General features: G+C 37.9%; 1 protein-coding gene across 1 annotated transcript; it reads right to left on the reverse strand.

The window, feature by feature from the left end:
• Positions 1–1547: 1547 nt before the first annotated feature.
• LOC124178246 lies at positions 1548–5767 on the reverse strand. The gene is made up of 4 exons (XM_046561484.1): positions 5043–5767; positions 3760–4541; positions 3424–3708; positions 1548–3085 (listed from the first exon to the last, which is right to left on the reverse strand). Exons 1-4 carry the CDS (start codon positions 5765–5767, stop codon positions 1548–1550), a joined length of 3330 nt encoding a protein of 1109 aa, XP_046417440.1.
• Positions 5768–25155: the final 19388 nt, after the last annotated feature.

Here is a 25155-nt window from a genome sequence, read left to right on the forward strand (position 1 = left end):
AATAAATTTATTTTACATTTTTTACTTGAAATTTAGTTCGAAGTTGACCTCTTTCGTTTTTGGGACTTCGGGATGTTTTTGCTGTGGAATGATGAATTTTTTATCATTTTCTTTACATTTCCTTGTATAATTTTCATTTACCATACATACACGGACCACTCTTCGTTGTCCGTCTCAAGCAACAGCTCCTCCTCTACTGCTTCTGCTGCTGCGCACAGCAGATCATCTAATCCGTCATCTTGTTTTGGTAAAATAGGCGTTAAATTATTTGCTTAGGGACTCATACGTGTTTGACTGTATTTTAAAATGTCGATATTTTTTTCTTTTTTTGACAAATGATTGTATATAAGTAATTATTTTTCCATTTTTAATGGCTAGCTGTAGAATTCACTGGTAATGATTCTCAAAAAGTGTCCTGCTCTTTGGTCTGCCGAGTTGAATTTGGATTTACATACTATTATATTATATCGATATGCTTCACCTGGTATTTTCTCGCACGACCGCTGCAAAACCTCGTCGCTGTCCTGTTTCGAGAAATTTTCATTAATTTTATCATACTGCTTACTTTGCTATTTATTCATTCATATTTCCAATGATATACTTACTTTGTTCGGCATGTTTGATTTAATTTATCTGTTTACAAAACAAAATATCACTAAACTGGGTAGCGCTCACCTATTCTTATTTTTTTGCTTCTTTTTATTAGCTACGCTGTTTCATTTGAACTGTCAAATGTTGGAATATAATTATTTGTAATTAATTTTGTTGTTGCATGTATAGGTATGATAGATATGTACTTATATATTTCTTTTATTTATCTAGAAATTTAATATGGTATGAATATCGTAGAAATATTTGCAATTTTACATCAACAAATTTGTACTTTTATCATTTTTTTATTTCTGATAATTTACATTTTTTTCTCACCTTCAACTCAGTCAATACATCTTTATATCTTTTTTCAAATCTTACTATTTGTTTCCTAATTTCATAGGCTAACTTTTATTTTTTCACAAGTTTCTATTTCATTGTATGCGTTTCGGCTTTTTCACCAAATGACCGACACGTGTGAATTTACATCTGAATAATCACAAAATAAGAAAATACTCAGTGGAAATGATTTATGTATTTGAACATCCAATTACAAATCGCGATTGTTTAAATTTCCATACGTTGTGCTTTATTTCCTCTTTATCGTTTTATGCTGCTACCTATTTTTGCATCTTCTTGCTCCTCTTGGCTTTTCTTTCTCTTTTCTCTGTTGTCCATTTTTTCAGTGATTTTTATATTCTTGTTGGTTTTCCTTTCGTTGCTGATTCTGTATTCCTTTCATTTGTATTCTCTTCTCCTTTTTCTTCCACTTTTGCTTCTTTTCTCCTCTATATGTACTTTTTTTTCCTTCTTCGTATGAGGTCCCGGTGGAGTTAGTAGAGGGGGTCAACCCCTCGGCCTCTCGAACTCCTATCACCTCCTGTGCATTTCTCTTTTAAGTTCATCCATGCTTATTTGTTCGTTTGTGGCCTTGATGAATATACATTATGCAGTATTTATTCAATAATTTCCTTGTACGCAATGTTCTTTATTGCATTTTCATTTTTTTTCAGTTGAATTTTCATACCTTTCTTCGACCTGCATCGTGACAATGCAACGTAGATTTGACCATGACCAAAGATTGGTCGGTCAATGAATATTCCCACGTGGTCAAAACTTTGTCCTTGTGATTTATTTATAGTTATTGCAAATGCCAACCTGACTGGAAACTGTCGCCTATGGAGGATAAATGGCATATCTGTGTCTCCCCGCGTATCTAATTTAATTCTTGGTATTTCTACTATTTGCCCTTTTCGCTCTCCGATTAGAAGTTCACCAATCAAAATTCTAGAGTGCATTTCTCTTACAACTAACCGTGTTCCATTGCATAAACCATCTGATATTGATAAATTTCGCAATGACATCACAATTGCTTCGACTTTCAGCTGTAGATTGTGTGGTGGTAAACCTGATGGCGTTAATCCATTTAAATACTCTATCGGATATCGCAGAGTAGCTTCTTCGTCAAGTGCTGCATCTGCAGTATCAATTCCTTGTAATGTTGCGTAATCTATGCTTTTTGATTCGAATATATTGCCATCCATTCTGCGTAGTATCTCTGTATTTAACTGATTAACTTCGACATTCAATGGAGCTAAGATGGCTCTGTTTGTTAATTCATCAAGTGGCAAATTTCTTGGATATAAATCGTCTATTAAATTGTTGCTTTGTATTTCTTTCTCTGGTACAAACAACTCCACTTCTCCATTACCTATATTAAGTAACCATTCTGAAAACTTTGCGGCATCCTCCTTTGCTCGCATATTTTTTTTCAAGCTTAATTTTTCAAATATACTCCAAAGTGTAGAGTATTTAATTGTTTCCTCTATTATTTGTTGTTTACCTCCTCGTTTCACAACGGGTAAAACTTGTCTGAAGTCTCCACCTAGTATTATAGTCTTCCCACCAAACGGTGATGCGTCTTCCATTATATCTTTTAACGTTCTGTCGATCAATTCTATAGCAATTTTCGGTATCATCGAACATTCATCCCATATAATTACATCTATACTTCGTATTTTTTTCTTCATCGTTGCATTTGTGAAAATTGTTCCTTCCTTTTGCAGTGTCAATGGTAAGCCAAATATTTTGTGCGCGGTTGTGCCATATGGTAGTAAGATGGCTGCTATACCTGTCCAAGCAACACATGCAACATTTTTTTTTTCAGATTTCAACATGTAGTACAATGCGTTGTATAAAAATGTTTTTCCTGTTCCTCCTGATCCATCGATGTAAAAGCATTTTTCTTGCTTTCTATCAGTACTTTTGTTATCCATAATATTATCAAAAATTTGTGTATAAATTATTTTCTGATCGTTGTTCAATTGCTTCACCAGTTCATTGCCTTTCTTTGAAAAGGTTTCTATATTTTCCACTGTTATTTCTTCCGCTTCATTTTCGAAAATTATCTCCGGTATTGGTAAGTAAAAATCTGCACATGATCTTGCCTCAGCTCTGAGAAGATGCTCAATTGCACATAGTGCTCTATTTCCAGCTGATCCACGAAGTCTTCAGATAGTGCTTTCTTGTAAGTATTCCATAAATCTATCGCGTTCGATGGCATTTCACCGATTAAATACCACACAAAAAAATGACGTAACCGTTTCGGCATAAGTATTGAAACAGCTTCGTCGAATATTTTGAAAGCTTCGTCATTTGTCGCAGTTAAACCCATATCCACTACAGCCTCTCTAAATGTATTCCATTACTTCCCGTTTACAGTGCGTAAGTCTATAAAACTCCTTGCATTTGTCGCATGTCCAAGGATTAGTTTGAGGTGAAATCTTTCGGAATCCCTTGGTGAAACATTTGTCATTCTACTAACTACTTTACATGCATATTTTCTTTTTTTCCACGTTTTTGTTGTTTCTTGAAACGAATAGTAATCTGGCGTGTTCGCGTAAGTTATATTTCTTGCCATTTCATCTATGCTGTTCAATTCAAACCATGCAATAAGATGGGTTCTCCACTTTTTTTCATTTGTAGCGGCTTCGACTTCTCTACCTTCCTCAAACGTTGCGTATTGCTGCCCCGGTAGGTGTACAGGTAAGCGTGTGACGGCATGACTTCGTCCATGCATTGGCAGTTCTAGTATACGCCAAGCTGCTTCCATCGGTCCTACGTAACGCGAATCTACATAATCCTATATTTCGTTGATTATTGGCTGACCATCACTCTCGCTGTTTGAATCAGTTATCTGTACTCTTGCACGATCATGTCCCTTGTGGATGTACTTGAAGACATATTTAATAGCCATTATTGACGCACAATATTCTACGTTCATGTGGCAGTCGTACTTTGCAAGTAGGTATGGATTGTGAGGCACAACCATGCTGTTGTTTACTTGGATATTTCTTCCTTCCACGCGGTTGCGGTAATAATTTATGTCTGTATTTTTTCGTCTGCGATACTTTGGAAAACCGCCACCGCTTATATCAGTATTTTCCACTAAGTCTTTCGGAAATTTCTTTGAGCATGACTTCGTTACCGAATTCCAGCATGGTATTTTGGATGTGTGAGGGCCGTGTAGCATGTGTGATGTGACAGATTGATATAGTTGTTGATGTATTCGTTTGTCTGGTATTTCTGCAGATATAAAACTGTCAATTGCTTCTGGAGTCAAAAGTTTGTCATTGTTATTTAAGATAAATAGTATGTGAGCATGCGGTAAGCCTCTTTTCTGAAATTCAACTGTGTATACGTATCCTTCAATCTTTCCAAATACTGAACCGCTTTCGATTTCCTTTAGTGCCTGTTGTAGCCGCATGTTGAATATTCGACAAGCTATTGTTGGAATGTCATTTACAGTGGTACCTGTAGGAAAATCTTTCAATACCGTACATATTTCCGGCCACTTAGGATTACATGTCATTGTAATAAATAAATCCGGTCGTCCAACTTTCCTTGTTATTGCCATTGCATCTTGGTACTGCTGTTGCATATGTCGCATGCTGCCGGAAAATGATGATTGTAAAATCATTTGGTTCCCAAGTCTTGTTCGATCCGACGCATTCGCTTCACTATTTGATATGTGATCAGTCATTCCTTTGTAACATTTTACACGCAATTGCTTCTGATTATTTCTTAAAAACAATAAACGCTGCGATTCAATTGTGAGATATGCGTGAATCACATAGTGTTGTGTCAATCGTCCGCTCCGCAACAACTGATTCTGTGCTTCGCCTCGACGTAAGGCCGATCGATGTCCATAATATTGAACAGGAGAGATTTTCTTGTTTGTTCCTACGTGTTTCATATTATAGCTCCATCCTAAATCACCGCTCGGAAATAGTAATGGAAAAGTCATTGGATCAACGTGATGCGAATATCTCGGCACATATCCAACTGCACGGTCTTGTTTTGGAAATACTTGTACTTCTATATTTTCAGATACTGCCCCGTCATCTGAAACGATCAGAGCTGCTAGCTCACCACAAGTTGGCGCATTTTACCGCCGTCTATCGTCTTCCTTAAGTGCTATAAAGTTTAATCTCACCAGGCTTTCTCCCTTAACAAATCGCTCGTACGTTGTTCTAAAATTTGCTGCATGAGGATTGATATCTATTATCAGTCTACCAATAATTTCTAACAGATTTGCTCTTCTTGCATCATTTTCTCTCAGCGCTAGCTGAGTTTGTACGTCGTAGATGTAAATTTGTCCATATCTCGGTCGGTTATTGTTTGCGGTCTCTAAACTCGTAGATATTTTGTAACTCACATCCCCGATTATTTTCATCACATATGGTCCTGAATTCCCCATATCTGCCACGGTACAATTAAATGATGCAAACGCAAACGCGTCATTATATGATCGTATATGCTGTCTGAAGTGTCTTGATACTTCGTCATTCCCTTCTCGCAGACATTGAAGTACATCAGGATATTCCGTTAATGGTGGTAATGTTATTTTTCCTCCATGACAGCAATTATTTGCCACCCTTCCTGTTTCATATTTGAACCTTTCTGCATTGCAATGTTCACATTTTACGTTCATTTCACCCATGTGTAGTTGTTCTACAGTTTTAAAAGTGCCTTTTTCAATATCCCCGTTGTAACGATGCTCAGCAATGATTGATTCACTGTTCATTGCTTCCACTCGTTTTCTGTTTCTGTCTAATTCCAACCTGTCTCTGTTATCTTCTATTGTTTGGCTGAATACACACAGTTCCTTCTCCATCGAATTCAACGTATCACTGTCACTTAATATTTCATCACAAACATGAATTTCCGACACGTTATTCTTGCTTATAAGTCGTCGACACACGTTTTCGTCTGTCGTTTTATCTCGTTGTCTCTTGCTATCCGCTTCAATTCCTTCTATGCTTGCTTTTCTTTTTTTCATCAATCTAAGCTTCCATTCGTTGGTTGAAAATTGGTGTTCCTTCTCTATTGATATCGATCTATCTCCTTGACTTGCTGAATTATTTTTGCTACCGCTCTGCCCGTTATTCTCCAAAATCACCTTCTTTATATTATTTTTTTCTCTATATTTGCGTTGCTGTTCATTCCGCAAAACACGTCTTTCTTTTGTGGTTAACATAGATCCTGGTCGTCCTCTTGCCTGGTTATAGAAATATTTGTTTATTATTCTTCTCTGGCTTATTTGGTTATTCGCACTTACAATTTTATTTTCTTTTTTCTTTTGTGATAAGTCCGACCATCCACCGTCTCCATCGCCTTGTCTGCTGGTTGAAACTCCTCCTTTCTGTTCGTTGGTTGACAAGCCAGTATGATATTTTTTGTTCGCTTCCCTATATTTTCGCTGCTGTTCTCGTCGTCTAATTTTTCGCTCTTCTATGTCCGTCACATTGGTTGGTCGTCCTCTTGATTTATTTTCCAAATCAATCATCACAATTTTATTTTCCTTTTTCTTTTGTGATACGTCCGACCATCCACCGTCTCCATCGCCTTGTCTGCTGGTTGAAACTCTTCCTTTCTGTTCGTTGGTTGAAAAGCCAGTATGATATTTTTCATTCGCTTCCCTATATTTTCGCTGCTGTTCTCGTCGTCTAATTTTTCGCTCTTCTATGTCTATCACATTGGTTGGTCGTCCTCTTAATTTATTTTCCAAATCAATCATCACAATCGATTCTTCTAATTCTTCTACACCCTTCGTTGAATTATTTTTACTACCGCTCTGCCGGTTATTCTCCAAAATCATCTTCTTTATATTATTTTTTTCTCTATATTTGCGTTGCTGTTCATTCCGCAAAACACCTCCTTCTTTTGTGGTCAATATCGATCCTGGTTGTCCTCTTACCTAGTTATACGAATATTTGATGGATATTATTCTATGGCTTATTTGGTTCTTCGCACTTACAATTTCATTTTCCTCTTTCTTTTGTGATACTTCCGACCACCCACCATCTTCATCGCCTTGTCTGCTGCTTGAAACTCCTCCTTTCTCCATTGTCATCGTAAATCCGGGCTGTCCTTTTGACTGTTTGGTGATATATTTAGATTTACTATTATTTGATGGTTACTTTTCATACTTATTACTCACTATCTGAATTTTAGTTTGGTTCTGCAAGACATCAAAGTGTCCACTGTCACCGTCGCCGGTAAAGAGTAGTGAGAATTGTATTTCATTTTGTGATCTGATCCCGTGCGGATGAATTTGTTCTTCGCGATACACGATTAAACATATTTTAAAAATGTCCGCAGCTGCAGCTAATTCTGCTTCTCCCCCATATATTCCATTTTTCTTCATGTGTGATTTGTAATCACCAGGTGACCTAATCACAGCACCGTTTGACTCATTACCTGTAATAAAACCCGCAAATGTAGACCAATTATCCACTATATTTGAAACGATACTCAGTCTCACCTCTGCGTGTCGATCTTGAGTCCCGTATACACAATACGCCAACGCGCGAAAAAGACAATTCCCGTCGGGAATCATCTTGATAATTTTCATTTGCATTGTCATTTTTTGCGCGTCAGAAACAGATACCTATGAAGATATTTGTCATAAACAGCCGATGACAGCTGTCAAAGGGTTTCCTAGATGCTTTATGTTTTGTTTTCGGGATCTCGGCCCACCGCCAACTTCATGCGTATACTATTGTTATTATAATCTTTTTTTACTACTGTTATTATAATCTTTTTTTTACTAATGTTATTATAATCTTTTTCTACGTTCATTTGTTTGAAACTTTTTTATTAGATAGAGAGATTAAATTATTTGACTTAATTATCTGCATTCATACTCTATTATATTAATGTATAATATAAATATATATAAATGTACATACACATATGTGTGTGTGTATATATATATATATATATGTATATATGTCGCATCGCAGTCGAGGACGAAGTCCGGACGACGCACTCGACCTTTTTATGACGTTTATGGAGGGTCATAAGTCGAACATCGAATGACCAGATGTCGTCAGGATGTTTAAGAAATACTCAGCCTCAGGCGGGTGCGTGGTGCAGGTACCACGAGTGGGTTGTATCGCGTAGAGGCCTAGGTCATAAAAAATGAAGAAGGCCGAAGAGGTCTCAGGCTTCTGGGGAATGGATTCCGGACACTCTCGCTCGAGTCATCGAGTCGAAAAGATCATACTTTGAAAAAGGCTCTGCGCGATACACTCCGCTAGCACCACCTTCGAGAGATCTCCTTATAACGATTATCCTGCATCTTTTAATCTTTGTATCGAATCATTTAATAAATTCTGTACGCTGTGTCACTGCGGCCGTCAGTGAGATATTTATTGTGTCTTGAGAGCACACTCTCGCTCTCTCTAGTTTATTTTTAACACACGTTATTTGTGTGTTTCTGACATCAGAAGTGGGATAAAGAACTTTCAACTCAGATATTAGACGATATAGTTCACGTGAAAATTGTGAAAACTCTGAAATACGACTATGACAAAAGACGGCGAAAACAGTGCCAGTGATGTGGTTGAATCTGATGAAAACAATGCCGGTGTGGTAGCAAGGGTCAGTAAAAAAATGCTATTGAGACAGACAGTGTACGATCTCGAAAACGAAAAAGAAAACGATCTCCGTCTACATCCGAATCGGAACTTGAATCTGATGATTCTGCGCGCACAAAACATAAACGGAGAGAACCTAGGTCAAGGCTGGAGGAAGAGAATCTGCGACTGATTGCTTTGCTTACTCGACGAGTACGGGCACCGATGGACCTTGTTAAATTCGATCCAAAAACGACGGACGCCACTGGCTGGGCAAAGATGGTTGATGAATGGATTCGACGTTACAAACCGGACAATTGGGAAGTCGTCCAGCATCTGGCTAAAGCGTTCAAGGACGAAGCAGCTCAGTGGTTCACCGGTATGGACCCTTCTGGAAAACACTGGACTGAAATTCGTGCTGAATTTATGAGCGCGTATGCAAAGAACAAAAACGTCGCTTCAGAACTCCATTCGATTTGGACCGACGACGCCGAGTTCACGATCGAGAATTTCATGAAGAGGGGGAGGAAGATCAAAGCGTCGCTCAAGGAACGGAAATCGGTGGACGAGACCGCTACCCAACTGACTGGATTGTCGTACTCGTTCCAGAACCGATTTGTGCGAAATATTTTCGTACGCGAATCACCTCGCAACCTACAAGAAGCAATGTCGTACCTCGATGGAAAAACGACCAATCACCATCGACCGCGTGCATCCTTCGGAGCCCCTGGTCCACACACTAAGACTCCGACGCCGCGAGATGGGAAGTCGCACCGTTCGGATATCGAGTGCTACAGTTGCAGAAGGAAGGGACATCGTCAGGCCGATTGCAGATCATCCTCGAAGTCACACAGCAGCAAGTCACGGGACGGCAAGGGCGCGTATTTCAAGAAGGCGTTGACCTGTTACAACTGCAAGGAAGAGGGTCACATCTCCACGAACTGTCCAAAGAAGGAAGAGAAAATCGTGAGGCTTTGCAATTTGACCTCTACCAAAAGTACTTTGAAGCTGGCTGACGGTAGGGTGTTGACATTTATTTTCGATTCTGGTTCAGACTGCTCGTTGGTAAAAGCGAGTTTGGTGGAAAGGCTGCCCGGTAGGAAACGGTGCGTCTCAACGCGGTTAAGAGGCCTTGGAAATGGATATGTAGATTGCTGTGAGCAAATCTCTGTTTTGGCCGATTTAAATGGCATAAATGTTGAGATTGATTTGTATGTGGTAGCGGACGAAACTTCGTCCGAGGATATAATTCTGGGTAAAGAATTGTTAGCAGACGGTGTCTCAGTCACGTTGGACGGATCCGTGATAAAATTTGCAAAAGTAGACGAATTCATCGGCTCGTGTAACTTGGAAATTAGTATCAATGCTGTCGATTGTGATTCAATTAATATGAGAAAAGCACTCGTTGAATTTTTGAGAATGTATGAGGAAAATATGAGTGTTGAGTCCCCCAAGATTCGAGTCACTTCCGGTAGTCTTGAGATTCGATTGAAAGACGAAAACAAACTCGTGCAGAGACGCCCTTACAAGCTAGGCGATGTAGAACGGCAAACTGTGAGAGGTTTGGTTGACAAAATGCTTAAGGCAGGAATTGTTCGAGAAAGTAGAAGTCCGTTTTCTAGTCCAATCATCTTAGTAAAGAAAAAGGATGGATCGGATAGGCTATGCGTGGATTTTCGGGAATTAAACTCAAATACGGTAGCAGACCGTTATCCACTACCGCTGATACAGGACCAATTAGATCGTCTGTGTAAAGCGCATTATTTCTCGTCGTTAGATATGGTAGCGGGCTTCCATCAGATACCCGTAGAGGAGAACTCGATAGAGAAACTTGCATTTATTACACCTGACGGACATTACGAATACTTGACAATGCCATTTGGGCTGATGAACGCACCATCCGTGTATCAAAGAGCAATTAACAACGCACTGGGAGAATTGAGATACTCGTATGCGATTGTTTATTTAGATGATGTCCTTATACCTGGCAAAACCGAACAAGAAGCTTTTGATAGACTGAAAATTGTAACGACAAAACTGGCTGAGAATGGGTTCTCGTTTAATTTGAATAAATGTAAATTCTTGAAAACGCAAATTGAATACCTGGGATACACTGTATCGAACGGAGAGCTGAGGCCCAACCTTCTAAAAATCGAAGCACTGGTGCAATCGCCCATCCCCCGAACGCAGACCCAGGTAAGGCAATTGCTAGGATTAGCATCTTATTTTCGTAGGTTTATATCAAGGTTCTCGCAGGTAGCAGCTCCTCTCTATAAACTGACTGCAGGTAGCACCAAGACGATAACGTGGACAGACGAACACACCGACGCTAGAAACAAGCTCATTGAACATTTAACATCAGAACCGTTGCTGCGAATATTCGACCCTAATCTTCCGATCGAACTGCATACTGACGCTAGTGCCCTCGGGTATCGCGCTGTATTACTCCAACGCGATGACAAAGAAAAACATCCGGTCGCTTATTATAGCAAACGTACCATAGACGCTGAAACCCATTATCATTCGTATGAACTCGAGAGCCTTGCAGTTGTAAATGCAATAAAGCACTTTAGACAGTACCTAGTTGGACGCAAATTTCTAGTTGTAACGGACTGTAACTCACTCAAGGCTGCTAGCCTTAAAAAAGATTTAACGCCACGAGTTTACCGTTGGTGGGCATTTTTACAATCCTTCGACTTTGACATTGAATATCGCGCGGGAGAGAGAATGAAGCACGCCAATTTCTTGTCAAGAAACCCTGTTTCGAAGGGAACCGTAATGAAAGTTAATAAAGTCGACGCGAATAAAATAATAGAACTAGCTGACGACTGGTTAATTGTAGCTCAACAAAAAGACAACGAAATAAAAACCTTATACCGCGAAGTACCTGACGGATCAGAGGCTGCGAAACTTATACGATAAAGGATAAAATCTTGATGCGAACAATAGAGAGGAAGGGTAGGCAATTCACATTGCCCATAGTACCCAGATTAATGGTATGGTCGCTCATACATCACGTACACGCGAATATTTGCCATCTAGGCTGGGAAAAGACTTTAGACAAACTGTACGAGCTTTATTGGTTTCCTCATATGTCAAAGCAAGTAAAGAAATTTGTAGCTAATTGTATTCTGTGTCAAACTTGCAAATCAGTATCGAGACCATCTCAAGCACAGCTACATCCGATAGAAAAAGACGAGACTCCGTGGCGTACGATTCACATAGACATATCAGGCAAATTATCAGGTCCTTCTGAGAAGAAAGAGTACGTTTTCGTAATTATAGACGGATTTACGAAATTCGTGACACGAAATTGGATAAACCGCTTGGACGCGGAAACAACAATTGATCAGGTTGAGAAACACTCGTTTACTTTTGGGGTACCGAAACGAATCATTTGTGACCAAGGTTCAGGGTTTACAAATGCGCGATTTAAGAAATTTCGTGAGGAAAAGAATATCGTGTTACACCTAATAGCTTCAGGGACGCCGAGAGCTAACGGTCAGGTTGAGAGGGTCATGTGGACCATGAGGAATATGCTATCGGTAAGCAAGGCCCAGGGAAAGAGATGGCAAAATGAGTTAGGCAGAGTGCAGCTTGCGATAAATTCGACTGTTCACAAAACAATAGGGAAGAGTCCCGCTGAGATTTCATTTGGTACAAAAATAAATGCAATTGAGATTGAACGCGTGAAGCACGGTAGCGTGGAAGCCGAAAACGATAATTTCAATGAACTTAGGGCAGAGGCTGCAAGTAGCATGACAGCGGAAGCCACGAAGGAGAAAGAGAGGTTCGATAGAAAGAACAAACCGGTTAAGCCATTCAAAATTGGAGATTTTGTAATGGTGAGAAACAATGACAGGATAAAGACGAAGTTGGACGCGAAATATCGCGGTCCCGTAGAAGTCGTTGCGGTGCTTCAGAACGATAGGTATCTTGTCAAGAAAGTAGGCTCTGGATTGAGAGGTCGCAGTAGCATTAAGGTATCTCATGATAAACTGATCGCAGCTCCAGGGGATGAGACAAGTCAGGACAGCTGTGTCGCAGAAAATGAAGAAGACGACCACAGAATCGTGTAGCTGAGAATTCGGAGAGAACATGTGGTTCTGGTTGAGTCGGATTTATGTGTAGAAATCCGAAAGAGAGCAGGGCGCTCTGTGGGTTATCGTTGTTTCAATTCGAGAGTGCGACTTTGGCTCTCGATGCTCGCTGGACTTGATCACCCAGAATCCTCGAACCCAAAGCCTAAATGTAACTTGAGAATGATTCGACGAGGCACAATAGTTAGAACATGTACGGATGCGTAAGGCATGCCTGCAGACCTATTGTGGATGGAAACAATAGTGAGAACATGTACGAATGCGTACGGCATGTCTGCAGAGCTATTGTAGTTGGAAACAATGGTTAGAACATGTACGGATGCGTACGGCATGCCTGCAGAGCTATTGTGGATGGAAACAATGGTTAGAACATGTACGGATGCGTACGGCATGCCTGCAGAGCTATTGTAAGTGAAAACGAAAGTTAGAACATGTATGGATGTGGAAGACATGCCTGCAGAGCTATTGTAAGTAAAAACGATAGTTAGAACATGTATGGATGTGGAAGACATGCCTACAGAGCTATTGTGAGTGGACAATGGTTAGAAATTGCACGGATGCGTGGGGCATGCCTGCAGAGCCATTTGTATCTTGGTAATAGGACCTACAGTGTGACTGTAGAGTATTTAAGAGAAAAATACAGCAAAAGCATAAAGGACACGGACGAACTTGTAGAGTCAGGAAAGCCGAACGTAAACTAATGCTCGATCGTTCGATGCTTGTTTTTGTGTTTCAGAAGTGAACTAAATGGTTGAATACTGGGCACTCGAGACGCGTGCTAGTCAGTATGGCCGTGTCGCATCGCGGTCGAGGACGAAGTCCGGACGACGCACTCGACCTTTTTATGACGTTTATGGAGGGTCATAAGTCGAACATCGAGTGACCAGATGTTGTCAGGATGTTTAAGAAATACTTAGCCTATTGCGGGTGCGTGGTGCAGGTACCACGAGTGGGTTGTGTCGCGTAGAGGCCTAGGTCATAAAGAATAGAGAAGGCCGAAGAGGTCTCAGGCTTTTGGGAAATGGATTCCGGACACTCTCGCTCGAGTCATCGAGTCGAAATATACTTTGAAAATAGGCTCTGTGCGATACACTCCGCTAGCACCACCTTCGAGAGATCTCCTTATAACGATTATCCTGCATCTTTTAATCTTTGTATCGAATCATTTAATAAATTCTGTACGCTGTGTCACTGCGGCCGTCAGTGAGATATTTATTGTGTCTTGAGAGCACACTCTCGCTCTCTCTAGTTTATTTTTAACACACGTTATTTGTGTGTTTCTGACATATATATATATATATATATATATATAAATATATATATATATATATATATATATATATATATATATATATATATATATATATATATATTATAATTTTTCGTTTACTTGAAAGAAAAAAAAAAAAAATTTGGAAAAAAAAAATTTTTTTTACGTTATTAAAAGTTTTTAAAATTATATATAATTGTTAAAAAAATCCTACATATTTCTTAATTATCTGCTCACATATTAATGAGAATCAAAATATTATGCATTAGAAAAATGCCATTCAATTTACTTTATGAATTGTAATTTGGAACATTTATACAATGAATTAGAACTAAATATTAAATTTTGAGAAAACATACAGATGAATGTATTATTATCTATTTAATTTCATATTTCTAATTTTTAAAAATTATTTAGTCTGTAATTTAAGAAAAATAATTTATTAAAATAAATCATTTTCTATTTTATTAAATAATTTGACTTAATTACCTCCATTTATATTCTATTATATTATTTTATAATATAAGTATATATAAATCTATATATAATGTGTGTGTATATAATATATATATATATATATATATATATATATATATATTATAATTTTTAATTTACTTTTGAAAAAAAAGAAATTTTGAAAAAAACTTTTGTTTTACATGATTTAAATTTTTTGAATTTATGTATAATTATTAAAAAAATCCTATATATTTTTTAATCATCTGCTCACATAATAATTAAAATGAAAATATTATTCATTAGAAAAATGCCATTTAATTTACTTTATGAATTAAAATCTGGAACATTTATACAATAAATTAGAAATAATTATGAAATTTGAAGAAAACATGCAGATAGATAAATTATCATTTATTTAATTTCATATTTTTAATTTTTAAAAATTAATAAATCTTAAATTTAGGATAAATAATTCATCAAAATAAATCATTTTTCATTTTATTAAATTATTTAACTTGATTACCCCCATTTATATTCTATAATATCAATGTATAAAATAAATATATATACATATATGTATATAAATATGTGTGTGTATATATATATTATAATTTTCCATTTACTTTTTAAAAAAAGGGAAATTTTTTCACGTTATTGAAATTTTGTAAAATTTTATCTCATTATTAAAAAATTCCTATATATTTTTTAATAATCTGCTCGCATATTAATTAAAGTAAGAATATTACTCAATAGAAAAATGCCATATAATTTACTTTATGAATTAGAATTCCGAACATTTATACAATGAATCAGAACTAATTATGGAATTCAAAGTAAACATACAGATCGATGTATTATTGTTTATTCAATTGCATATTTTTAATTTTTAAAAACTAATTATTGAATAGTTTAAGAAAAATAATTCATTTTAATAAATCATTCTTTATTTCATTGAATTATTCAACTTAATTACCACCATTTATATTCTATTATATTAATGTATAATATGTAAAATTTTTAAATATATATAGATATATATATGTGTGTGTGTATATATATGTGATAACTTTTAATTCACTTTTAAAAAAAAAAGAAATTTAAAAAAAAAAAATTTTTCACGTGATTTAAATTTTCTAAAATTATATGTAATTATTCGAAAAATCCCATGTATTTTTTAATTATCTGCTCTCATATTAATTGAAATAAAAATATTATTCATTAGGAAAATGCCATTCAATTTACTTTAAGAATTGTAATTTGGAACATTTATGCAATGGATTAGAACTTATTACGAAATTTAAAGATAACATACAAATAGATAAATTATTATTCATTTAATTTAATATTTTTAATTTTTCGAAATTGATTGAACTTTAATTCAAGGAAAAAAATTTATTCAAAGGAGTCATTTTTTATTTTATTAAATTACTAGGGGCTTCGCCCCTGCGCGCTTCGCGCGCTAACCCCATCTCGGCGCTACGCGCCTCGTTGTTCGGCGCTACGCGCCTCGTTGTTCGGCGCTTCGCGCCTTACTTTTTCCTTACGCATTGTCTAGTAGACAGGCGAATTCCTGCATGTTGATTTGATGACAAGTCTGCACTTGCTGTCCACTTCAATTGCTTCTGTGCTCACTTTTCTTTTTTTCATCAATCGAAGCTTCCATTCGTTGATTGAAAATTGGTGTTCCTTCTCTATTGATATCGATCTATCTCCTTGACTTGCTGAATTATTTTTACTACCGCTCTGCCCGTTATTCTCCAAAATCACCTTCTTTATATAATTTTTTTCTCTATATTTGTGTTGCTGTTCACTCTGCAAAACACCTCTTTCTCTTGTGGTTAACATAGATCCTGGTCGTCCTCTTGCCTGATTATGAGAATATTTTTTTATTATTATTCTCTGGCTTATTTGGTTATTCGCACTTGCAATTTTATTTTCCTTTTTCTTTTGTGATACGTCCGACCATCCACCGTCTCCATCGCCTTGTCTGCTGGTTGGAACTCCTCCTTTCCCCATTGTCATCGTAAATCCTGGCTGTCCTTTTGACTGTTTGGTGATATATTTAGATTTACTATTATTTGATTGTTACTTTTCATACTTATTACTCACTATCTGAATTTTATTTTGGTACTGCAAGACATCAAAGTGTCCACTGTCTCCGTCGCCGGTGAAGAGAAGCGAGAATTGTGTTCCATTTTGTGATCCGATCCGGTGTGGATGAATTTGTTCTTCGCGATACACGATCAAATATATCTCAAAAATGTCCGCAGCTGCATATATTGCATTTTTATTCATATGTGATTTGTAATCACCAGGTGACCTAATCACATCACCGTTTGACTCATTACCTGTAATAAAACCCGCAAACGTAGACCAATTATCCACTATATTTGAAACGATACTCAGTCTCACCTCTGCGTGTCGCTCTTGAGTGCCGTTTACACAATACCCCAACGCGCGAAAAAGACAATTCCCGTCGGGAATCATCTTGATAATTTTCGTTTGCATGTTCATTTTTTGCGCTTTAGAAACAGACACCTATAAAGATATTTGTCGAAGACTGTCATAAACAGCCGATGACAGCTGTCGAAGGGCTTGCTAGATGCTTTTTGTTTTGTTTTCGGCATCTCACCCCACCGCCAACTTCATGCGTATACTATTGTTATTATAATCTTTTTTTTACTATTGTTATTATAATTTTTTTCTACGTTCGTTTGTTTGAAACTTTTTTATTAGATAGAGAGATTCAACTTAATTACCTGCGTTTATATTCTATTATATTCATGTATAATATAAATATATATAAATGTATATACACACATGTGTGTGTGTGTATATATATAAATATATATATGTATATACATATATATATACAGGGTGACCACGATGAGGTGGCCACCCCCCTCCAAAATCTAGCCGTGTGATAATTTGAGAAATTTTTTGCGTGATTTTTGAAGGATTTGCAACGATCTCTCCGATAGTGAAGTCGAAATTTTTTTAGAAACAGCCGTTTTTGCGCGCGAAAAAAAATTTTTCGATTTCGAGAACAAGAATAGGGTTTAATTTTTTTTTCTGAAAATACGCAAAATCCTGAGCGCGGATATCAAAAATTTTCCGGGATTCGTCAAACCAATCACCCAGAAATAAATCTCAAAATTCGAACTTTTTGTCGAAAATTCGGTACTAACTGGCGGAACAGGTGGAATTGAAATATCTGGCAAAATCGACCAGCGCCAACTTCACCCGAGTCCAGGTAGCGGTATACGATATGTCATTGACGATTCTGCGCGATGAGTTCCGTTGGACTGACTTTCTCTGTTTGCAGCTAGGCGAGCAGCAAGATTAGTAGTTTGAAAATATCTGCATTGAGAGAAGCGTGACAAAAACGTCCGCATTTAAAATTATCAATGATAATTACACGAAAGCAGCATAACGGGAGGTTAACAAGCATTTTGTTATCATCGGTTGCCAGTGACAAGCGTTGTAGCACGGAGGTTAGCGAACGCTCGCGCGTGGCCGATCCGGCCGATCAAGATCCCGCTATTACCGTTTGCCGACGCGGCGACGTCGAGATGATGTAGCGCAAAAATTGAAATTCTTTCGAAAATGATCATCGAATCATCCCGATTCCGTCAAAGTGCAGCATTATTGACAAAGGCTTATCACTCTTATTTTACACAAAAATGATTTCGAGAAACGAACAGAATCCACCCGAAAAAGTGTATTGCTTGTTCGTCGCTAAATTTTAGGTCAGTTTATTTGTATTCTGGAGAACGATGCGCGAAAATTGGTTAATTCTGACACCGTGTATTTACTTTCGTACGTCGAATATTTCCGCGGCAACAAAGCACATGGGTGGCCGACTTTTCTGTGATTCTAGTAGTAACAATGAGCGCAATATTGCCACGACCCAGCGTTATTTTCACGCAATGATCAAACCGGGGTCAGTAAACCACGGTTCGAAATTATTTTCGATGAAAATATGCCGTTGCATTCTGGAATTTCGTTAATTGTCCGACAAATTGATACGTAATGCGTAAGAAGGAAATGACTCGCATTTGTTCAGAACGAAACCCTTGCATTGCTCTTTACTTCAATACGAAAATCGTACTATTCTTATCCAGATGACATAAGTATGTACGAAGCACGACAGGCTGAGGTATCGTTAAAGTACGGCGAAAGTATGGCCGATGTTATGACAGAAGTAGAAGCATGAAGGAATAATCGTCAGGTTATGATTCATCTACCTTTTACCTGTGATTTTTCCATTTCGTGGGCCCGTTTCGTGGGCGACAAACACAGTATTTTTTCGTAAATGCGACCGCCACGCTTCACTTTACATTTCAATTCAATGACAGTTCGTCAATGACAATAATTAGCAAAATAATATTGAGTTTGTAAACCGATGCAGAGATTTGATACTTAATTCTATACAATTCCTTACAGATATGGTAATACAAATGTTTGATTGGTTTTTACATGTGCAATGAAATATTTTGTTTCATTCAAAATATGTACAATGCGTAAATTCGGGAATCCGTTATTTTTTTGGGATCGCGCATAGTATTGCACAACAGAATTATGCACCTTCGATACTCTTCTTATGTTAATCCGTCCTCCTCGCTGAAAATTTTTTCAACGAATGCTGAAATTTACAGGGACGCGGGCATAATATTTGCAATGTTGCCCGCTACATTTCATACATTGAATAATGCGTAATTACTTTTCACTGCGTAATAAATATTCTCCGGCATTGCTTCGTGTTTGCCTTTCCCGGTTGGACTCATCTCTGTCAAACTATCGTTGTCTAAGATAATTTTGAAGAGTGCTCGGTTCGTTTCTTTCCGACTCTTGTACATAATCTCTGTGACGGCGGCCATTTGCACATTGTCAACCCACACGTCGTACCCTATGCTCGACCGTACTTGACGACAATTTGAAAATGATAATTATCTTATCAAAATTAGTGACCATTTAGTGTAAAAGTATTACCAACAGATCGTTTTCCGCTACTCGGTGCTGTTACTTTCAGGACAATTTGAAAAGTGTTCCGTGAATTCGATTGATTAACGCATTTGTTCGTTTCTTTGTTTTAATTGCGACTGTAGTCGCAGTTTCATAATGTAGCTACACAACATTTTGTTGAAGACATTGAATTGAAGCATTATTTACTGAAATTTTAATGCATTATGAAACGGACGCAGCATTATTGTAAATGGTGTATTTTTTCACAGATCACGAGTGCACCACCTCGACATACAAGTTCAAATTTCTGAATCGACGTGATCTGAGATACTGTATTCGTGCGTGTACATATAATTATTTATAATTATTTGATTTATTTATTTGTTCATTCATTCATTCATTCATTCATTTAATTATTCATCGATTCATTCATTCATTCATTGATTTAATTATTCATTGATTCATTCATTTATTTATTCATCAATTCATTCGTTGAGTCGTTCATTTATTTATTCATTCATTTACTTATTTCTTTATTTTTTTTTTTTTTTTTGTTTTCTTTGCGTATGGCCAAATCGGTGGGGAAATCCTTTATGGACCACCCTAGGTAGGGTACCGTCACTCCCAGGAGTGTGGGACTCGCCTTACAGAATACCCACTAAAACCACCACCAAAAACCGTTCCTTGCTGTCGTCCACATCCCACGGAACTGTCGTCGTACCTGTTTTTGAGAATCAAATATCACGATTAGAACAATACGAGGCAAATATTTTGATGAAATTAAATCTAACAAACGGATGTGAACTAGACTTCTCACCATTTTCGTGACACCATTCTCGCGTTACAGAAACGCTGAAACTCAGGCTTATTTGCAATAAGATTCATTAGAGTTCAGTAGTATTCAATACGAGCCTGTAGTAAAAAGAAACTTGTCTTGTATTTCATTTCTGGTCTCGTTCTGTGTTATCGTCCGCCAAAAGCCATTCCTAGCTGTCGTCCACACCACACGGAATTGTCGTCGCATCTGTTTTTGAGAATCAAATATGAGGATTAGAAAAATACGAGGCAGATATTTTGATGAAATTAGATTTGACATTTTTGAAACTACAGATGCAGTTTAACGTGCATCAAAAACAAACGAATGTGCACTCGACTTTTTACGATTTTCGTGACACCATTCTCGCATTACAGAAACGCTGAAGCTCAAATTTCTTCGCAATAAGAATCAATCATTAGAGTTTTGTAGTGTTTAATACGAGCGTTTAATAGAAAGAAACTTGTCTTGCATTTCATTTCTCGTCTCGTTCTGTGTTATCGTCCGCCAAAAGCCATTCCTAGCTGTCGTCCACACCACACGGAACTGTCGTCGCATCTGTTTTTGAGAATCAAATATGAGGATTAAAAAAATACGAGGCACATATTTTGATAAAATTAGATTTGACATTTTTGAAACTACAGATGCAGTTTAACGTGCATCAAAAACAAACGAATGTGCACTCGACTTTTTACGATTTTCGTGACACCATTCTCGCATTACAGAAACGCTGAAGCTCAAATTTCTTCGCAATAAGAATCAATCATTAGAGTTTTGTAGTGTTTAATACGAGCGTTTAATAAAAAGAAACTTGTCTTGCGTTTCACGTCTGATTTTGCCAGCTCTTCGTGTCCGCCGATAGCCGTACCTTGCTTATCCTCGAGATCCCACGGGACTATCGTCTAACCTATTTTCAACATTAAACAGCACAATAAGAAAAATACGAGGTGCCTTTTCGATGATAACGATTCCTATGTTATTCAAATATCATATACAGTTTTGTGTGCGGTAGCAAACAAAGAGAGTTTTGACGTCCCACCACTTCTGTTATATTATTTTCACACATCTGAGGATTTTTTTTTAACCCTCTATATAACAATAATAATAATTCATGACAGTTTCGCGTTGTCAATCATTGAAGATTTGTAAAAAGATTCATATCTCACATTTCATTCCTGGTTCCGTTGCCTGAGGAGATGCTCGATGTGCCCTCCGTTCTGCTGGACAGTAAGTGCGAGCCGTTTCCGGATCGACTCTCGCACCCGTTGCATCTCCCTAACAGGAATAGCGGCACACGCTTCGGCGATGCGGTGGCGCATGTCGTGTTTTGTTGTGGGGGCCCGTTCGTAGACGATTTGCTTGACTCTACTCCAGAACCAGAAATCACAGACGGTGAGATCTGGTGAGCGCGCTGGCCACCTAACCGGACCTCTCGTACCGATCCAGCGCTCCGGGAACATGGCGTCCAGGATTGCCTTGTTCGCGTTACTGTTGTGAGCAGGGGCCCCGTCCTGCTGCCACCAAACCTGGTCCATACCGATGGGGTTTCCGTCCATCAGGCGGAGGAGTTCCTCGGTGAGTACGGTCGTGTACTTGGCTGACGTGAGATTTCCGTCGAGGAAAATGGGCCCGAGGATCCTGTCCTGTAATACTCCAACCCAGACGTGGAGCTTCCAACGGTGCTGGTTGTCCTGTTCGACGATCCAGTGTGGGTTTTCCGGAGCCTACCAACGACAGTTCTCCTTGTTGACGAGTTCGAGGTTCGTGAACAGCGCTTCGTCCGTGAAGCACACCTTCCTGAAGAAATCGGGATCCTCCTGCAGACGCTCCAGTCCCCAGCGACAGTACGTCAGTCTTCGTTCGGCATCACCTGGGCACAGCTTTTGCACCGGCTGGTACTTGAACGGACGGTTCAGCTCGCGTGCGATTTTTCTCACAGATTCTCGAGGAACCTCTGCAGGGAATTAATTACTCCTTTTAGAAAGCACGAAGAGACAATTATCGCATTGACCCCTAAATATACGTTGAATTTGTGTCCAGGATTATCTCGTCTCTAATAAATCTCACCCAACAGAACGAGGTATGACTTGGTAATAAAATTTCGCATCAAACCGACGGGGAAATATCTCGCCGAACTGACGAGTCAATGGATTTTCGGCTCAATTACAATTCACCTGGACGAATGTAAAATAACTTGATTAACGAGAATTAACTGAATCACTGAATATAACTGAAATGTTGAGAATTAACTGAGACACAACTGAATTACGGAAAATTAAATCAAGTATATGGGCTTCCGCGTCAACCGGATCAGTCATCTCTCAGATATTTTTTTAATTTGGCATGTGGATTGTGTGGGAGAAGTTGGATTCTTGTGCCAAAGCGCGAATCTCATAATGCAAAATTCGATTTTTTATTAACAATAACAAATTAGACTCCCATTTTTTTCAAAAATTCATAACTTTGGCAAAGAATTAGATACAATATATTTTTTTCCAAATCACGCGGAAAGCTCCATAGAATTAAAAAAAAATACGAAACGGTAAAAAAAAGTTGTTATCAATTGTTTATTCAACAATTAATTTTTCAAAGATTTTTAAAACAGCGACTGACACGATCAAAAAATTTTTTTTCAAATTTCGACATGTTCCGTGAACTGTACTACAACCTGTGAATTAATTCCAGAGAGGTGTTTTTTTTCGTTTCCGAGTTAAAAATCATTAAAGGTGTCGATGCGCGTGAAATTGCGGCGCGCCGAGTCTCTACGTAATGGCGGGCGGCCGGTTGCCGTCCACCGCTACACCGCGGTGGCGTCGCAGCGTTATTTCAGTCATTTTCACGATGTAGGACACGATTGGAGAATCTGAAAAAAATACTGTACCTTCACAAGGCCTGCTCAAAGCGATAAGTGAAGTTTCAAGAATGTGTTTTTATTTTAAAATAAGTAGCAAGTTATGTAATTATTATCATTTATGTGCCCTTTCATGGTGTGTAACCGTTATTTTGAATCTCTGTAATAAAAAAACGGTGAAAAACACATTCCTGAAACTTCACTTATCGCTTTGAGCAGGCCTTGTGAAGCTACAGTATTTTTTTCAGATTCTTTAATCATGTCCTACATTGTGAAAATGACTCTAAAATAACGCTACGAGGCCACCGCGGGGTAGCGGTGGACGGCAACCGGCCGCCCGCCAATACGTAGAGACTCGGCGCGCCGCAATTTGACGTGCATCGACACCTTTAATGATTTTTAACTCGGAAACGAAAAAAAACACCTCTCTGGAATTAATTCACAGGTTGTAGTACAGTTCAAGGAACATGTCGAAATTTGAAAAAAATTTTTTGATCGTGTCAGTCACTGTTTTGAAAATCTTTGAAAAATTAATTGTTGAATAAACAATTGATAACAACTTTTTTTTACCGTTTCGTATTTTTTTTTAATTCTATGGAGCTTTCCGCGTGATTTAGAAAAAAATATATTGTATCTAATTCTTTGCCAAAGTTATGAATTTTTGAAAAAAATGGGAGTCTAATTTGTTATTGTTAATAAAAAATCGAATTTTGCATTATGAGATTCGCGCTTTGGCACAAAAATCTAAATCCTCCCACATAATCCACATGTCAAATTAAAAAAATATCTGAGACATGACTGATTCGGTTGACGCGGAATAGCCCATATTCAAATAACTTTGGGTTCATGCCAGAATTATATGTTTACAGAGAGTAAAAATTAAATAAAAATGTGAAATGAAGTAGAGTTAAGAAAAATAATTTGAATTAATTGGAAATGCGATAGAACGAATTCAAAACTTTTCAACCTCACTTGAATTAGCGTGAATTATCAAGAATTGAAATTTATGAATTGAAACGAATCAAGTTGAATCATATGAATCTACCTCACTTAAAAGAATTGATTTCAAATAAGAAAATTAATTTAAACAACATTAATTTATTCAGATTAATTCAACTCAAACAATTACCGTGTTACTCAAATCTCGAATTATTTCCCCCTCGCATGAAACGAACAGTTCAGGCTGCCCGCGCACGATTGATTTTAATGTGAATAACTAAAATACGGTTAATTCTGGTCAGTTGGAAATTTCTGGAAACGCCGGAAGCAATATTTAAAAAATCATCTAATCACGGGGTCGATCTGAAATTGATGAAAACACCAAATTGAATTTTTTAGCGTTCTCACAGATCCTGGAAAAGGTTTGGATATTCTTCACCCCGAAGCGGGTACACGGAAAAATGTTACACGGCAATTGGTAGTTTTATAGACACTATTGCGTCAAAAAAATTCAAGAAAACCAATAATAGAGAGTGTTGAAATTAGCGAATTTGGCACGGAATGCCCCATACGTACATCTCAGAATAAATTAAATTGAGAAAAAATATAACGAAGAAAAAAGGAACGTACGCAGTGTCCTCGCGAGGCGTCTGAGGCTCTGTCTTCCGTTTTCTTGGACGGCGTGTTCCACCGCTGCTCGGAGTGGGCCATCCCGCACCGGCTTGATGCGCTGCTCGCGTGCCCGCTTCAGCACGCCGTGCTCCTGCTCCGTTGCCGCCAGCCTAGAGATGAAGTTTCGCATACTCGAATCATACATTGTTGCAAAGTTTCACAAGCATCGGCTTCTTGCCGGAAAAAAATTGACGTAGCCGACAGTTATGTCGCATAAATGTTTAAAATATATTATTCAGGGCAATGCGCGCAAGCTGCATAGAGTTCTAGTGCAAATTAACACGATTATGCAATTCTGAAAATTATTTCATTGCGAACATCGTACCTTCGAAAAGACTGCCTCGACGGTGGCTGCCCGTCCTCCGGGAATCGCTCTCGGTACATCCTCGCCGATCCTGTGAAGTTGTTCCCGGTCTCCGCCAGTATCCGATGCATCCTGGTCGTCCGCACGTCCCTGTCCATCTTAATCTCTAATTTTCTAGTACAATTATTCTAACAATACAGCTACAGTAAATCAACGTTGGTAAGATTATTGGTAAAATAAAAATATTCCTTAACAGCTAACTACGCTACAG

Source organism: Neodiprion fabricii, chromosome 3 (assembly GCF_021155785.1).
Source record: "Neodiprion fabricii isolate iyNeoFabr1 chromosome 3, iyNeoFabr1.1, whole genome shotgun sequence".
Classification (NCBI taxonomy): domain Eukaryota; kingdom Metazoa; phylum Arthropoda; class Insecta; order Hymenoptera; family Diprionidae; genus Neodiprion; species Neodiprion fabricii.